The sequence below is a fragment of the Rhinopithecus bieti genome, unplaced genomic scaffold, assembly GCF_001698545.2.
Source record: "Rhinopithecus bieti isolate Rb0 unplaced genomic scaffold, ASM169854v2 scaffold_20150, whole genome shotgun sequence".
NCBI lineage: Eukaryota > Metazoa > Chordata > Mammalia > Primates > Cercopithecidae > Rhinopithecus > Rhinopithecus bieti.
In genome coordinates, this window is record NW_016810565.1 from 211,280 (window position 1) to 227,679 (window position 16,400).

A 16,400-nucleotide genomic window follows, 5' to 3' on the forward strand; every position below is an offset into this window, starting at 1 on the left:
AAGTATTTCTTTACTGATCACCTACTGCAGATTGTCCCCAACTTACGGAGTGTGACCTAGGATTTTTTGGCTTTAGAATGGTGTGACAGTGATCTGCATTCAGTAGAAACCGTACTTCCAGTACCCATATAAGCGTTCTGTTTTTCACTTTCAGTACAGTAGTCAATAAGTTACATGAGATGCTCAACACTTTATTATAAAATAGGCTTTGTGTTAGATGATTTTGCCCAACTGTAGGCTAATATTAAATGTTCTGAGCATGTTTAAGGTAGTCTACACTAAGCTGTGGTGTTCCGTAGGCTAGGTGTATTAAATGCATTTTCTACTTATGATATTTTCAACCTAAAATGGGTTTATTGGGATGTAACCCAATCATAAGTTCAAAAGCATTTGTATATGCAGTTTGCTGATCACTTGAAAATGTAAAAAGAATAAAAATACGGTTATGGTCCTTAAGGAAGTTTTGGTCTTCTTGCAGGGAAAGAAATACATGCAGCTGTCTATATCCGATAGGCTACTGTTCTGGAAGTGTGGTTCTTGAATCATCATCAGCAGCAGCTAGGAACTTGTTAGAAATAAATGCAAATTCTAGAGCCCCAACACAGAACTACTGAATCAGAAACTCTGGAGGTGGGGCTCAGCAATCTGTGTTTTAACACTCCTACCCCCTTGGTGATTATGATGCCCACTGGCGTTTGAGAACCACCGATCTAAGGCAAAGAATGATTAAGTGCTAGAAGAGAACTAATGTGACATGGAACATAGAGAGGAGTGATTGATTTCAGTTTGGCAGATGAGGAAGAGATGATATTTGAGTTGGACCTTGAATGATGAGAATTTTAGTGGATGGGAATTTGGAGAAAATTACAGTCGAGGCTAAGGAAATAACCTGAGCAAAAGCCAGATATGTGATAATGATAGTGTATCTTATGCTTTAGGGGGCTCCAAATATTCTGTAGAAAATATGGCTGGTGAACTAAACCCTTCCCTAGTTTGGCCCTGAGTCCTTTGGGGCCTCAGAACTCATTTGATCATTTAGTTTGAACTAGATAAGAATAATGCAGGCCTGCACTGGACTTACTCATTTTTTTCCTTAATATTAACATACATGTCCTTTTACCTACAGCCTGTCCTTTCATCAGAGCACATGGCAGCCTTTGGGGTCTTTGGTCTCTGCCAGATCCATGCCTTTGTGGATTACCTGCGCAGCAAGTTGAATCCACAACAATTTGAAGTTCTTTTCCGGAGTGTCATCTCTCTGGTAGGCTTTGTCCTTCTCACCGTGGGAGCTCTCCTCATGCTGACAGGTAGGGAAGGCTCACAGCTTTTTTTTTTCTCTCTTTTTTTTTTTTTAAGATGGAGTTTCGCTCTTGTTGCCCAGGCTGGAGTGCAGTGGCACAATCTCGGCTCACTGCAACCTCCGCCTCCCAGGTTCAAGCGATTCTCCTGCCTCAGCCTCCTGAGTAGCTGGGATTACAGGTGCCCACCACCATACCCAGCCAATTTTGCATTTTTAGTAGAGATGGGGTTTCTCCATGTTTGTCAGACTGGTCTCGAACTCCTGACCTCAGGTGATCCGCCCTCCTCGGCCTCCCAAATTGCTGGGATTACAGGCGTGAGCCACTGCACCCGGTCAGGCTCAGAACTTTTACTATTAAAGGCAGATGGGTACAGACATAGAATAAACTCCAAAAGACAGGGTATTTTCTGACCACAAAAGATTCTTTTTTTCTTATTTCTTTTTTCATGTGAAGCATGTACAATTCCACAGTTTTACATTCAATCCACTTTTCACCCCAGTGTTTGGATTCAGCATAGCAGAGAATGTCTTGTTGGAGCTGCTCTTAATCACACCTGGCGAAAGGACTATATCTTACCTTGCAAATCTTTCTCCATTTTCTTTCTTTTTTTTTCTTTCCTATTGGTTGGGTGGGAGAAGTCATTATATTGCTTACCATACCCTCCAAGGTGGCACTCATCTAATACCATGGAAACTAAATCATGGCTGTTTAGTTGGTTAGAAAGCCAAATTTTCTTTTTCTTTTTTTTTTTTTTTTGAGACGGAGTCTGGCTCTGTCGCCCAGGCTGGAGTGCAGTGGCGCAATCTCGGCTCACTGCAAGCTCCGCCTCCCGGGTTTACGCCATTTTCCTGCCTCAGCCTCCCGAGTAGCTGGGACTATAGGCGCCCACCATCTCGCCCGGCTAGTTTTTTGTATTTTTTAGTAGAGACGGGGTTTCACCATGTTAGCCAGGACGGTCTCGATCTCCTGACCTTGTGATCCGCCCGTCTCGGCCTCCCAAAGTGCTGGGATTACAGGCTTGAGCCACTGCGCCCGGCCAGAAAGCCTAATTTTCCTTCTTTTTCCCTACTTTGATTTCTCAGAGATTAATTTGATTTTGCTCAAGTCTATCTATTGACTAATTCAGAGCAGGACTCGAGGATGTGGTTGATTTAATCTCTACAGTTGGCCTTGCTTTGACCAAATTTGGCCTAAAACCCTTTCAGGCAGCATTTCTGCCTCTATTCTCTCCAAGTTTATATACAGCCTGGCTTTATTCTGCTGGCAGTGCTGACAAAAGTACTCCCAGGTTTGAAAGAAAGGAAGGAGTGAAACTCTCTAAGTATTGGTGGCAATTAAGCAAAAACCTAATCCTTCTCTGTCACTGAGAATCTTATTAAAATGGGAAGTTGTGATTAATTTGGATCAGATATTTGTTTGAAGAGTATGTGTGGAATATGTATTGCCTCTTTGTTGCCAGGAAAAATATCTCCCTGGACGGGGCGTTTCTACTCACTGCTGGATCCTTCTTACGCTAAGAATAACATCCCCATCATTGCTTCTGTGTCTGAGCATCAGCCCACAACCTGGTCCTCATACTATTTTGACCTACAGCTCCTCGTCTTCATGTTTCCAGGTACGTGGCCTTGTGTTCTGAAATGGCCTTGTTCGTAAGAATCATGATTTGATTCCACATTTGCAAGCTACCTTCATTCGTGTTTTGTTTTTCTTTGCCTGTCTATGTTGTGTAATACAGAGGACGGCTAAGCAAATTTTCTCATGTATGAAGCTGAGCAGAAGTCAGAAGTTCAACAGTTGTAGATATTGGCAAGTTCAGCCTCACAGTTTTCTGTTCATTTGTCATTTGTGTTATAAGTTAAAATTTAACCGTAATTTCTACTCAGGGTTGGTTTTGTTTGAGTACTTCTATCATACTCCTTCCCCTTTGCCCTTGTTTTTCCTCTTGGCAGTATTGAAGCCCTGTAATGAGTACTGCTGATTGTAAAGCCTTATCAGTCTCTTAACTTCTGGCCAATCCAGATGTGTTTTAGAATTTACCAGTGTTAGTGGTCTTTTTCAAATAACTTTTTCTTTTTTTTTTTTTTTTTTTGAGATAGAGTCTTGCTCTGTTGGCCAGGCTGGAGGGCAGTGGTATGATCTCAGCTTACTGCAGCCTCTGCCTCCTGGGCTCAAGCCATCCTTCCACCTCACCCTCCTGAGTAGCTGGGACTACAGGTGCATGCCACCATGCCCAGCTAATTTTTGTATTTTTTTTTTTTGAAGAAATAGGGTTTCACCATGTTGCCCAGGCTGGTCTTGAATTCATGGGCTCAAGCAGTCTGCTCACCTTGGCCTCCCATAGTGTGGGATTACAGGTGTAATCCACACTGTGCCTGGCCAACTTTTACTTTTTTCTTATTGTGAAAGTAATTTGTGTATTGTAAAAAAATATATAAATAAATAAAAAAGTTGCTGGGCACAATGGCTCATGCCTATAATCCTAGCCTGTTAGGAGCCTGAGGTGAGATCACTTAAGGTCAGGAATTTGAGATCAACCTGGGCAACATAGTGAGACCCATATCTAAAAAAACAAAAACAGGCCTGGAGTTGTAGTTCACATCAGTAATCCCAGCACTTTGGGAAGATGAGGTGGGAGCATTGCTTGAGGCGAGGAGTTCAATACCAGCCTGGGCAATATAGCAAGACCCCTGTCTCTACTTAAAAAATAAAATAAAATAAAATAATGCACGCACACACCCATACCTACACACATACACATATATAAAATAAATAAAATTAGCTGGGCAGGGTAGTGTGCACCTGAAGTCCCAGCTACTTGGAAGGCTGAGGTGGAAGGATTACTTGAGCCCAGGAGTTTGAGACCAGCCTTGGTTATACAGCAAGACCCCCATCTCAAAAAAGGTAAATATTCAGGAGTTCTTATCACCTATCTCTAGCCACTGTTAACATTTTGATGTATATTTATCAAATAAGAATGAGATCATAGTTTTTTCCCTGATTTTTTTTTCACTTCATAAAGAATCAAATTTCTCTGTTACTTAGTATTATTTTATAGAAATACTTAAAATATATCATTTATTAGTTTTTTTAAGTACAGAGATGTGTCAAGATGTGTAAGAAGGCAAGTAGTCCATAATCTCACACAGCAATATTTTAATATATTCCATTTTATAAATATACTATAATTAGCTCCTTGTTGTTGGATATTTAGGTTGTTTCTGACTTTTTTGCTACTTTAAAGTGTGCTATAGGGAACATCTTTGCATGTTTCTATGATTGTTTTTTTAGGATAAATTCCTGGAAGTGGAATTGCTGGGTTAAATGTGTGGAATCATCCAGTCATATAATGAAAAAACTTTCCCTTGTAGGTTTCAACCTACAGGACTCAGCTGCTTATTTCTCCTTCCCTCTTTTGTAGTTGGCCTCTATTACTGCTTTAGCAACCTGTCTGATGCCCGGATTTTTATCATCATGTATGGTGTGACCAGCATGTACTTTTCAGCTGTAATGGTGAGGACTGCCCTCAGTCTGGTAGACTTTTTCACTCTAACTCTGAGGTGCTTTTTTATCTGCCTGGCAGAATTCAGAAAGTACTGATGATTGTGCACATGCTTCCCTCTGAGCATTTGAGGGAATGAGTTGTAAACCTGCTTGCTGTTGTTGATCCTTCCTAGGAATGTATGGGACACTCATATATTCTGGTTGTGGGGTCCAACTTTCTTGGATTCATAACTTGGTATTATAGAAGCACTTTTGCACTTTGTTGGATAATATGACCCTGGGTGTCTTAAAACGGGAGATGATATTTTTTTCTTGAAGGCGTGGGAGTATTACCCAGTGCTAGATTGTTAAAAGAGAGGAGGGATTTTTTGTTTGTTTGTTTTTGAGACAGAGTTTCACTCTTGTTGCCCAGGCTAGAGTGCAATGGCATAGTCTCAGCTCACTGCAACCTCCGCCTCCTGGGTTCAAGCGGTTCTCCTGCCTCAGCCTCCCGAGTAGCTGGGACTACTGGCATGCACCACCACACCCGGCTAGTTTTGTATTTTTAGTAGAGATAGGGTTTCTCCATGTTGGTCAGGCTGGTCTTGAACTCCCGACCTCAGGTGATCTGCCCTCCTCGGCCTCCCAAAGTGCTGGGATTACAGACATGAGCCACCGTGCCCAGCCAGAGAGGAGGGATTTTATATATTGTAGTAAAATAGTGCTTCTCATACTTTTTTGATCTCAAACCACAGTTATGAAATATACTTCATATCATTATTATTCAAGACACATATACATATGTGCATGCATATAATTGAAATAAAGTTGAAGAAATATATACTTGTACTGTAACTATTTCAAGTATTTTCTCTTTCACTTTTTATGAAAGTCATGTTTGATGAAAACCCCTAAATTGATGTCTTGATCTACTAATAGGCTGAAATCTGTAAACTGTGTAACACTGATTAGACTGATCATGTGTCCTGTCTCTGTTAGGTGCGTCTAATGCTAGTGTTGGCACCTGTTATGTGCATTCTCTCCGGCATTGGAGTCTCCCAGGTGCTATCCACATACATGAAGAATCTGGACATAAGTCGTCCAGACAAGAAGAGCAAGAAGCAACAGGATTCTACCTACCCTATTAAGAATGAAGTGAGAAGCAATGTTAAGAGTAGAGTTGGGAAACTGTGTGTGTGTGTATGTGTGTATGTGGGTGGTGGGGGGTGGGAGGAGTAAAGTGGAGCACTGTCATAGGTGGTCAGAATTAACTCATAGAGCCTCTGACTTATTTTGATCAATCTCATCTCTATTAATGAATGTGTCTAACAATTTGTCCTGTGTTGTACGAATTTAGTTTGGTTAACTACACAATTAATTCTTTTTCCTTGTTTAGGTGGCAAGTGGGATGATACTGGTTATGGCTTTCTTTCTTATCACCTATACCTTTCATTCAACGTGGGTGACCAGTGAGGCCTACTCTTCTCCGTCCATTGTACTGTCTGCCCGTGGTGGGGATGGCAGTAGGATCATATTTGATGACTTCCGAGAAGCATATTATTGGCTTCGTCACAATACTCCAGAGGTGAAGATTTGGGAGGAGTGGGAATTGTGGGTTAGGGGCGAAGGAGGAGGAGACATTTGATGTTATAGTGAATCATATAGCTTTTAGATGAGTGGAAAGCTTGGTGAAATTGGAACTTTGCAACTCTAGTCTTGAATGAGCCTTAGAGGTGAACCGCCATTCAATTCAGGGATCTTTTATAGTTAACGCTTACTAGTAATTATCTAGACTTTGCATGGACACTTTTATTGATATGATGATTTTTAACATGAGGTAGAACATACCAGTTAGAAGAAAAAAGTTAAATAATACATGTTCACTTTAGAAAAGTCAGAAAATTGAAGCAAGAAGAAAGATATAAATCTTGTGTAAAGTGATCAGCTTATGATAACTGCTTTTAACATTTTACTTTATACCTTTTGAGAATCTGAAATGATTTCTTTTACAATAACTATTAAGAATATCATTTCTGAGACAATTTGTTAGGAATAAAAACTTTTAAGAGTCTTAATTCTTGTCCATCATATCCTGTGATTTGAGTTTCCACCCCATCTTTATAATAAGTGATTTTTGTGATTCTGTTAAAAGGCTATTTAAGAAAATTATCTAATGACACTAGGCTATTGATGTGGCTATATTGGACAGTCTCCCACACCTCCCACCTCATTATGTTTGTGTAAAGTGACCTGGGATGAAAGTGTAGGCAATGTTGGTTTGTTATCTGTGCTGAGATTTTATGATCTTATATAAATGGAAGACCAGGTGCCAGGATTTATTTTCTGGTTTGACATGCATTACTTTGTGAAGAAATTGATTAGTTAGCCAGGTGTCACTTCTGTCAGACCAAAGATGCCTTCTCTATTGCATTTGACTTTTAGAGACAGAAGCTTGTTATTTCCATTTCCCATTCTACTTTCAGGATGCGAAGGTCATGTCCTGGTGGGATTATGGCTATCAGATTACAGCTATGGCAAACCGAACAATTTTAGTGGATAATAACACATGGAATAATACCCATATTTCTCGAGTAGGGCAGGTAAGGTAAAGGGATCTTTGAGTGTTTGGTGTGCAAGGTCTAGTGGGAAATGTGTCTGCATGAGGGGATAATATGACTTGGGAATTTGCTCTGAGAATTGTACATTTGTTTTTCCAGGCAATGGCGTCCACAGAGGAAAAAGCCTACGAGATCATGAGGGAGCTTGATGTCAGTTATGTGCTGGTCATTTTTGGAGGCCTCACTGGGTATTCCTCTGATGGTAATATACTTGATTCTATTTCTAGCTGCAGGACATAGACTCTAAGAAAACTAGAAGAATCTCCTAGTTTTCTGTACTTTTACTAATATTTTACTAAGATATTTTTCTTTCAAGGGAAGTTCCTAAGTATTTGCAACTTGAGGTTTGGGTATTTTGATTTTTTTCTTTTTGCAACAAGAGGACATAAAGGTAAACAATTCTTGTGTAGGTACAGCATGCTATATGATTGTCTAAGGCATAGAAGTAGTTCCACAACGAGTAATAAAAGCAAGCTGAACATCAGGCTCACGACAATAAACTTAAGAATTAGCATTTTTTTTAGTGGTTTTAAGCCATATAGTCATCGACCAGCTTAGAAATGTTTTATATGGCCTCGACATAGAAAAAAAGCATTATATATAATAAATTAGTATATATAATATATCTATTATTATATATATATATATTAATATATATTATAGATATATAACTACTAGATATAAATAAAAGTATGTGTAAAATGGAGGTTACCATGTGCCCTATGATTATTGGCACAAAGATTTTAGAAGAAACATCCAAATGTAGTTAGCTGCCTTAAAAGTTAATGTAATGCCTGTTTATACTTTAAAAGTTAAACAGTTCACAGCCGGGTGTGGTGGCTCACGCCTGTAATCCCAGCACTTTGGGATGCCGAGGTGGGTGGATCACATGAGGTCAGGAGTTCATGACCAGCCTGGGCAACATGGTGAAACCGTGTCTCTACAAAATTAGCCAGGCGTGGTGGCACATGCCTGTAGTCCTCGCTACTCAGGAGGCTGAGGCAGGAGAATCGCTTGAACTTGGGGAGGAGAGGTTACAGTGGGCTGAGATTGCGCCATTGCACTCCAGTCTGGGCAGCAGAGCGAGACTGTCTCAAAAAAAAAAGTTAAACAGTTCTGAAGGTTTATAATAAAAAGTGATAGTTCACTGCCACAAAATCTAAGCCCCCTTAACATCAGTCCCCAGAAGCAATTATTACTGCAGCTGTTTCTTCTAGTACTTTACGTGCATATTTCTAAATACTTTGTATACAGTTTCCCCTCCATATCTGTGGGTTCTGCATCTGTGGGTTCAACCAACCACAAATGGAAAATATTTGTGGAAAAAAAAATCATAATACAATAAAAATAGTACAAATAAAAAATACAGTATAACTGTTTACATAGCATCTACACTGTATTTAGGTATTATAGGTAATCTAAACATGATTTAAAGTATATGGACAGATGTGCATAGGTTATATACAAATACTACACCATTTTATAAAAGGGACTTGAGCATTTGTGAATTTTGATATTCTGGTGGGAGGGGATATATAAGTTAGACTTTTTATTTTTTAAAGAAAATAATAAGATAACCATTGAAAAACAATGCAGAGACCGGGTGCGATGGCTCACGCCTGTAATCCCAGCACTTTGGGAAGACTCTTGAGGTCAGGAGTTCAAGACCGGCCTGCCCAACATAATGAAATCCCGTCTCTACTAAAAAAATACAAAAATTAGCCGCGTGTGGTGGCACATGCCTGTAATCTCAGCTACTTGGGAGGCTGAGGCCAGATAATCACTTGACCCCTGGCGGCAGAGGTTGCAGTGAGTAGAGATTGCACCACTACACTCCAGCCTGAGTGACAGAGCAAGACTCCATCTCAAAAAAAAAACCAAAAAACAAAAAATGCAAAACACTGTTACTGCCTAGATCCATGAAAACATGTATGTGAATTTATAAAAGAAGATAGTGTAGTTGTCCCTCTGTATCCATGGAGGATTGTTTCCAGGACACCCCCACCCCTCACCAGGATACCAGAATTTGTGGATGTTCAGGTCCCTTATATAAAATGGTTTAGTGTTTGTATATAATATACACACATTCTCTTACATAGTTTAAATCCTCTCTAGATTGTAATACTAATCCCTAATACTAGGTAAATGGGTGTTAATACTGTGTTGTTTAGGGAACAGTGACAAGAAAAAAGTATCCATCTTCATTACAGATGCCGTCATCTGTTTTTTTGTTTTGTGAATATTTTTGATTAGAGGTTAGTTGAATTTATGGATGTCAAACCCACAGATATGGTAGGCCAACTGTTTTGATTAATTTGTTACACTGAATTTATTTTTCAAGGTCAAATTATTAATTGGGCTTTACTAATAGGAGTTCTGTAACATTTGAGAGGTATAATAAAAATAAAAAGTTGGGCCTGGCCTAACTTATTTTTTGTAAACAACCATATCTTTTGAGCAATGGGCTTCCTTGATGCAGTTCCTATCATCATCATCATTATTACTTTTGAGACAGGGTTTCACTTTGTCACCCAGGCTGGAAATCAGTAGCACGATCTCTGCTCACTGCAGCCTCTGCTTCACATGCTCAAGTGATCTTCCCACCTCAGCCTCCTGAGTGGATGGGACCACAGGCACACACCACCATGCCCGGCCAATTTTTGTACTTTTTGTGGAGATGGGGTTTCGCCACATTGCCCAGGCTGGTCTTGAACTCCTGTGCGCAAACGATCCACCCACCTCAGCCTCCCACAGTGCTAGGGTTTCAGGTGTGAGCCATCACACCCAGCCATTCCTGTTATTTTCACTCTTCCATTCATAGAGCTTGTGAGGTTTTTGTTTCAGACATACCTGCCAGGCGGCTACAATACTATTGCTCTATGATAGCTGAGCCGAGGTTCTGGGGGTTTCTTTTTGTTCCTATTTCTGGCGCTATGATCTAGGCAAGTCTCTGCCTCAGTTTTTCCATTTGTAAGATGAAGATAAGAATACATTCACTGAACGAAGACAGTAATATTCATTGGATGTTTACCATGTGACAAACAACTTACTAAATGCTTTACGTGCTGTTACTCATACTAACAGCCCTATTGTTGTAGATACTCTTATTTTTCTAATTTGACAGATGAGAAAACTGAAGCACAGAGAGGTGAAATAACTTGCTCAAGGTCACCTAGCTAGAATTGGCAGTGCTGGAATTCAAACTCAGGCAGTTTGGATCCAGAGTCTGTTCTTAACCACTGTGATATCCCCTAGAACTCTTTGCAGTAGTGCAATAGGAATCTTATTTTTTTTGTGTGTGGATTAGAAATATTTTTAATACTAACCATCCGGTGAAACATGTAGCAACTGATTTCCCTAAAGCCTATGCAAGCAATACAGTGAATGATGAACCCTAAAAGAGAAAGCATGAGTTGATGGTAGTATCAGTATTTATCAAGCATGGGAGTGTGTTTGACACTGAAATGTTGACTTCTCATATACATGCTTTGGAGGTCTATAACTTTGCAACTGTTGGTCAAGAAGGAGAATATTCATGTCTTGTCTACCTTTTTGGTAAAACTACTACTCTTTAGATCAGTCCTGCCCACTGTCTAATAGAAATAATGGGAACCACATTATCATTTTAAGCTTTATGTTAATCATATCAAAATAAGTATAAATAAGCAGATGAAAGTAATTTTAATAATTTTATTTAACTGAATATTCATATCAAAACATTATTATTTAATTTAACATATAACCAGTATACCCCCTTTTAGGGTTTTTTTTTTTACTAACTTTTCAAAATCTAGTGTGTTTTTCATACTTACCTAGTGTGTATTTTATACTTACAGTACATCTTAATTTGGACTAGCCACATTTCAGCTGCTCAGCAGCTATATGTAGCTAATTGCTACTACATTTGATAGCCTAGGCCTAGCTAATCTATAGGGCCAATTTCAATTGTGGCTTAAGTCTGGACTAGTAGCATAGGATTTCAGGAGTATAATCATTTCTCAGAAAAGTTGTATATTTTGATGAAAAATGCGTTGCTCGTATGTTGTCCTCACTATTTTCATAAATTAGAGTTAAATGATACCAATCCCCATTTAAAAAATGGTGAGGAATTTTCTTAGAAATACTAACCTGCTTTAACTCCAGCAACCTTTGTGATGCAGCAGTTCTTTTTTTTTTTTTCTCCTAGATATCAACAAGTTTCTTTGGATGGTCCGGATTGGAGGGAGCACAGACACAGGCAAACATATTAAGGAGAATGACTATTACACTCCAACTGGGGAGTTCCGTGTGGACCGTGAAGGTTCTCCAGTGCTGCTCAACTGCCTCATGTACAAGATGTGTTACTACCGCTTTGGACAGGTTTACACAGAAGCCAGTGAGTGATTCATAATAATATTAACAATAGTAATAGTAGTGATTACTAATACACAGTATTTTCCATATGCCAAGCACTGGTAAATGCTTTGTGTCTGTTAACTCATTTAATCCTCACAGCAACCCAAAAGGCATATACTGATATTATTGTCGTATTATCTTTATTTTTATTGTTTGTATATTCTTTTGAGATAAGGTTTTTGCTCTGACACCCAGGCTGGAATGCAGTGGTGCAATCATGGCTCACTGCAGCCTTGATTTCCTAGGCTCAAGGAGTCCTCCTGCTTCAGTCTCTGAGTAGCTGGGACTAAGGTGCACACCACAATGCCTGGCTGTTTTTAAACTTTTTGTAGAGATGCGGTCCCACTATGTTGCCTGGGCTGGTCTGGAACTCCTGAGCTCAAGCAATCCTCTTATCATGGCCTCCCGAAATACTGGGATTACAGACATGAGCTACTGCACCTAGCTATTGTTATTTTTGTTTTCTTCTTTTTTTTTTTTTGATATGAAGTCTTGTTCTGTCATCCAGGCTGGAGTGCAGTGGCACGATCTTGGCTCACTGCAGCCTCTACCTCCCAGGTTCAAGCGATTCTCCTGCCTCAGCCTCCCAAGTAGCTAGAATTACAAATTACAGGTGTGCTCCACCACCCCCAGCTAATTTTTTTTTTTTTTGCATTTTTAGTAGAGACGGGATTTCACCATGTTGACCAGGCTGGTCTCGAACTCCTGACCTCAAGTCATCCACCCACCTCAGCCTCCCAAAGTGCTGGGATTATAGGCGTGAGCCACCGCACCCAGCCTGTTATTTTATTTATGAGGAAATTGAGGTACAAATAGGTTATTTAACTGTCCAGTGTCACACAACTAATGGCAGAGTCAGGATTCAAACTGACAAAGACTGGCTCCAAATTCTGTGCTTTTGACCATTACTTTTTATTGTCCTTAAGGGTATTATAGTGAAGACAGGAACAAAAGGGTGAGAAAGTGACTTTTCATATCTTCAGATGACTATATTGAGAGTTATTTGATTAGGTTAAGTCTCTCCTTCTGACTTCAATTTCTTGGTTCTGCACTAGGGAGAATTTCTGACATGAATGCAGGTCTTTGACTTGTGGTAGGCTTCTTTCTCTGATCCATGCAAGGGTTGCTAATGTGTTAGAGGCTCTGGATGACAATCCTCAGGAACAGAGGGCCTTGGAAGTCGGCTCCCTATGTCTGTCTTATTAGAGATAGGACATTGACTGGCAAGCATCATCTTGCACAGTACTTAAGTTGGAGTAACACTTGATTTGCCCTTACTACCTGATGCTCTTTTTTGCGGGCTCTACTCTCACCAAATTGCAGGCTGAGGAATAATCATTCAATTAGTAGATGGTGTACTGAATGCGTATACTGTCTCTATAGGCAATTAGCACTGTAGAAAGAAGTGTGCTCTTTTTCATCCCTCTCTAGAGCGTCCTCCAGGCTTTGACCGTGTCCGAAATGCTGAGATTGGGAATAAAGACTTTGAGCTTGATGTCCTGGAGGAAGCGTATACCACAGAACATTGGCTGGTCAGGATATACAAGGTAAGCAGATGCTATATGTCTCCAAAAGCAACTTTTATTTTGCAGATTGGTTTCAGTGCTTATAAAATGGGCCACATATTTCTCAAATAGGGAAATTTCTCATGACACCTGTGTTTGAAAAGTAGCTTGCAAAGTCACTGAAAATTTTACTTTTTATTTTAGATTGTTCTTAGAGAGTAGATGATCCCAGTCTGCCGTCATTTTGGCAGTTGTTGCAGTAATATTTTTCCACCTGGGGCTTGACTCAACCAGTTTCTGTGATTATCAGGCTCATGGGTGGGGAGAGTGCAGGAAATAGAAAAAAAAAAAGTCAGCATGTTGTATTAGACTACATTCCTTTTTTTTTTTTTTTTTTTTTTTGAGACGGAGTCACGCTCTGTCGCCGGGCCCCTGGAGTGGCAGTGGCCCCGGATCTCAGCCCTCCACTGCAAGGGCTGGGGGCCGCCCCCGGGTTAACGCCATCCCCTGCCTCAGCTCCCCCCGAGTAGCTGGGAACACTGACCAGGCACCCACCGTCGCCCGGCCTAGTTCGTTGTAGTTTTTAGTAAGAGACGGGCGGGTTCACCATGTTAGCCAGGAAGTCTCATCTCCCTGACCGTCGTGATTCCGCGTCCGTCTCAGGCCTCCCAAAGTGCTGATTAGCAGGCTTGAGCCACCACGCCCGGCCTTTAACTACATTTTCTTCTCTCTCTGAAGAACTTAAGGTATATAGAGTCACATAGAACCACATAGGAGTATATCTCTCATATAAGAAAAGATTGAGAACCCTTGATCTATGTGGCAGGTAGATCAGTAATATTGTTCCTCCCAGAGGTATTCCAAAAGGCTAAGCAGAGAGAATCTAGTCTCTAATCAGTGCTTGTTTATTCACAGCCCTAAACTAGGCTGTAGAACCCAACATAATCCTACCCACTCTGGGTGAATCCATTTTAGTAGAAAATTTCTCCAAAGTTGATCTGATTGTAAATATTAAACTGACATCTTTATGTTGCAGGTAAAGGACCTGGATAATCGAGGCTTGTCAAGGACATAAATGTCACGTCCAGCTCTGATATGCTTCGCACTGGGCACATCACGTTTAGGACGTTGAAGATTTTTTTTTTTTTTTTTTTTTATATGCAGTTTGTAAGAACAAAGCTGGATGGCATTAGAATTTGTCCTGGGCAGTATGGGCTGGGCCAAATGAAATGATTTTTATAATTCTAAACAGGTTACCAAATGAAATGTCATGGCTTTACTTTGGTCAATTAAAGGGGGGAATTTTTTTTAAAAATGTGCCTTATTTGTTTTGACTGACAACTGATTTGAGGAAGGCAAAACTATCCTAGGTTGCCAGAAGGACATAAGCAGACCTTGTCCATTCTCTTAGCTTCCTAAATTACCAAATAGAGACGTCTTTCTCAAATCAGGAAAACTATCAAAGACCAATTCAGATCCTATATCTACAGACAGTTTTGTCATACTCTTTGCATTGCAGCACCTAGTACAATTCCTTGCAAATAGTTTGGCTCAATAAATTTTTATTGAATGAATAAATGTGGGACCAGAAGAGTGCCTTTCTGGGCTAGAAAGGCAGGTTTGTTGCTACCATGTCTCTGTTCTCAATGTCTCTTATCCTTAGATGCTCTCTGACTTTATAAATCAGCAGTTTTGAAGACTCAAGACAAACAGTGAAATTATTGGTTTATCAATGGAGAGGAAAAAACTTCCAGCATTACATATAGAGCTTGATGGTCAGTAGGTGTTTTTGAATCAGCTTGAATATAATCATACATATCAATTGGAAATTGAACTTTTCAGCACTGTCACTTATTCATGACACAGGAATGACCCTTTACTCAAAACTCTTGTGGTTATTCAAAGGTGAGCTGCTTTTTCCCTTAGTCTTAGCCTATTTGTTGCTATTGTATATTGCTAACAAGTTTAATTACCTAATTTTGAAGCTCTTTCCAAATAAGATACAAATTAAAAAGGGAAGCATTGCTAGTAACAGGTCCCTAGAGAGCAGTGCCAGCCTGCCTGCAAGAAAAGAGAGGAGAAACTTCTTAAAAAGTTTTAAGCCTGGGCAACACAAGGAGATTGTTTCTATGAAAAATAAAAATTAGTCAGGTATGGTGGTATACACCTGTAGTCCCAGCTACTTGGGAAGATGAGACTGGAGGATCACTTGGGCCTGGGAGGTTGAGGCCACAGTAAACTGTGATTGTGCCACTGTACTCCAGTCTGGGCACTAGTGAAATCCTGTCTAGAAAACAAAAAAACTTAACTGGAAAGCACAGTGGTCCTTGAGGACATTTAATGTCAGGACAAAGAGCCTATGACATATATCACTGATGTATATAAACCCTAAGTCATTAATAAAATAAAAGCTAACTGTTTAGTGTTATCCATTTAAGGAAACAGGAGGAATTGTATAACTTTTAGATTAGTCATAGTGGTGCTCCTAAAGGATACGCTGTTGTATATTTGTATAGCCAGGGCACTTAGCCTTCCAAACTAATTCATATACCATGTTCTTCAATTGTGGGTGAGGTTTTAGACTTAAGATTTGATTTACTATATGTAAATATATTACTTGATTTATATAAAGAATTCATCTTTAGTGGAAGAGGTTATTCTGAATTATTTATCAATATGATTAATACCAGTTAGAAATTATTAATGATCTTCCTTTATACTATAAATAGGATAACCTTTTAACTTGTCTCTATAGTTGTTGCTCTGAGGATCTTAATTTTACTTTCTAGGCTACATGAAGCTATCTTTTTTAAAAGTGTGCTTTTCATTTTCACTGTTATTGTGCACTTAGTATAAAAAACTCAAATCTAGGCCAGGTGCAATGGCTCATGCCTGTAATCCCAGCACTTTGGGAGGCTGAAGTATGCAGATCACTTGAGCCTAGGAATTCAAGACCAGCCTGGGCAACATGGCAAAATCCCATCTCTACAAAAAATACAAAAACTAGCTGGGTATGGTGGCATGTGCCTGTAGTCCCTGCTACATGGAAGGCTGAGGTGGGAAGATTCCTTGGGCCTGGGAGGTGGAGGTTGCAGTGAGCC

General features: G+C 39.9%; 1 protein-coding gene across 1 annotated transcript in view; it reads left to right on the forward strand.

Moving 5' to 3' along the window:
- STT3A (STT3 oligosaccharyltransferase complex catalytic subunit A) overlaps window positions 1-14,908 on the forward strand; it is a 28,652-nt gene extending 13,744 nt beyond the window's left edge. The window contains exons 9-18 of the mRNA XM_017892304.1: window positions 1,127-1,307; window positions 2,761-2,916; window positions 4,720-4,811; window positions 5,781-5,936; window positions 6,178-6,366; window positions 7,265-7,381; window positions 7,499-7,601; window positions 11,586-11,774; window positions 13,226-13,341; window positions 14,336-14,908. Coding sequence (XP_017747793.1) covers window positions 1,127-1,307; window positions 2,761-2,916; window positions 4,720-4,811; window positions 5,781-5,936; window positions 6,178-6,366; window positions 7,265-7,381; window positions 7,499-7,601; window positions 11,586-11,774; window positions 13,226-13,341; window positions 14,336-14,374 — 1,338 coding nt within the window. The 3' untranslated portion in view covers window positions 14,375-14,908. The remainder of the gene's footprint in view (window positions 1-1,126; window positions 1,308-2,760; window positions 2,917-4,719; window positions 4,812-5,780; window positions 5,937-6,177; window positions 6,367-7,264; window positions 7,382-7,498; window positions 7,602-11,585; window positions 11,775-13,225; window positions 13,342-14,335) is intronic.
- The last annotated feature ends 1,492 nt before the right edge of the window (window positions 14,909-16,400 follow it).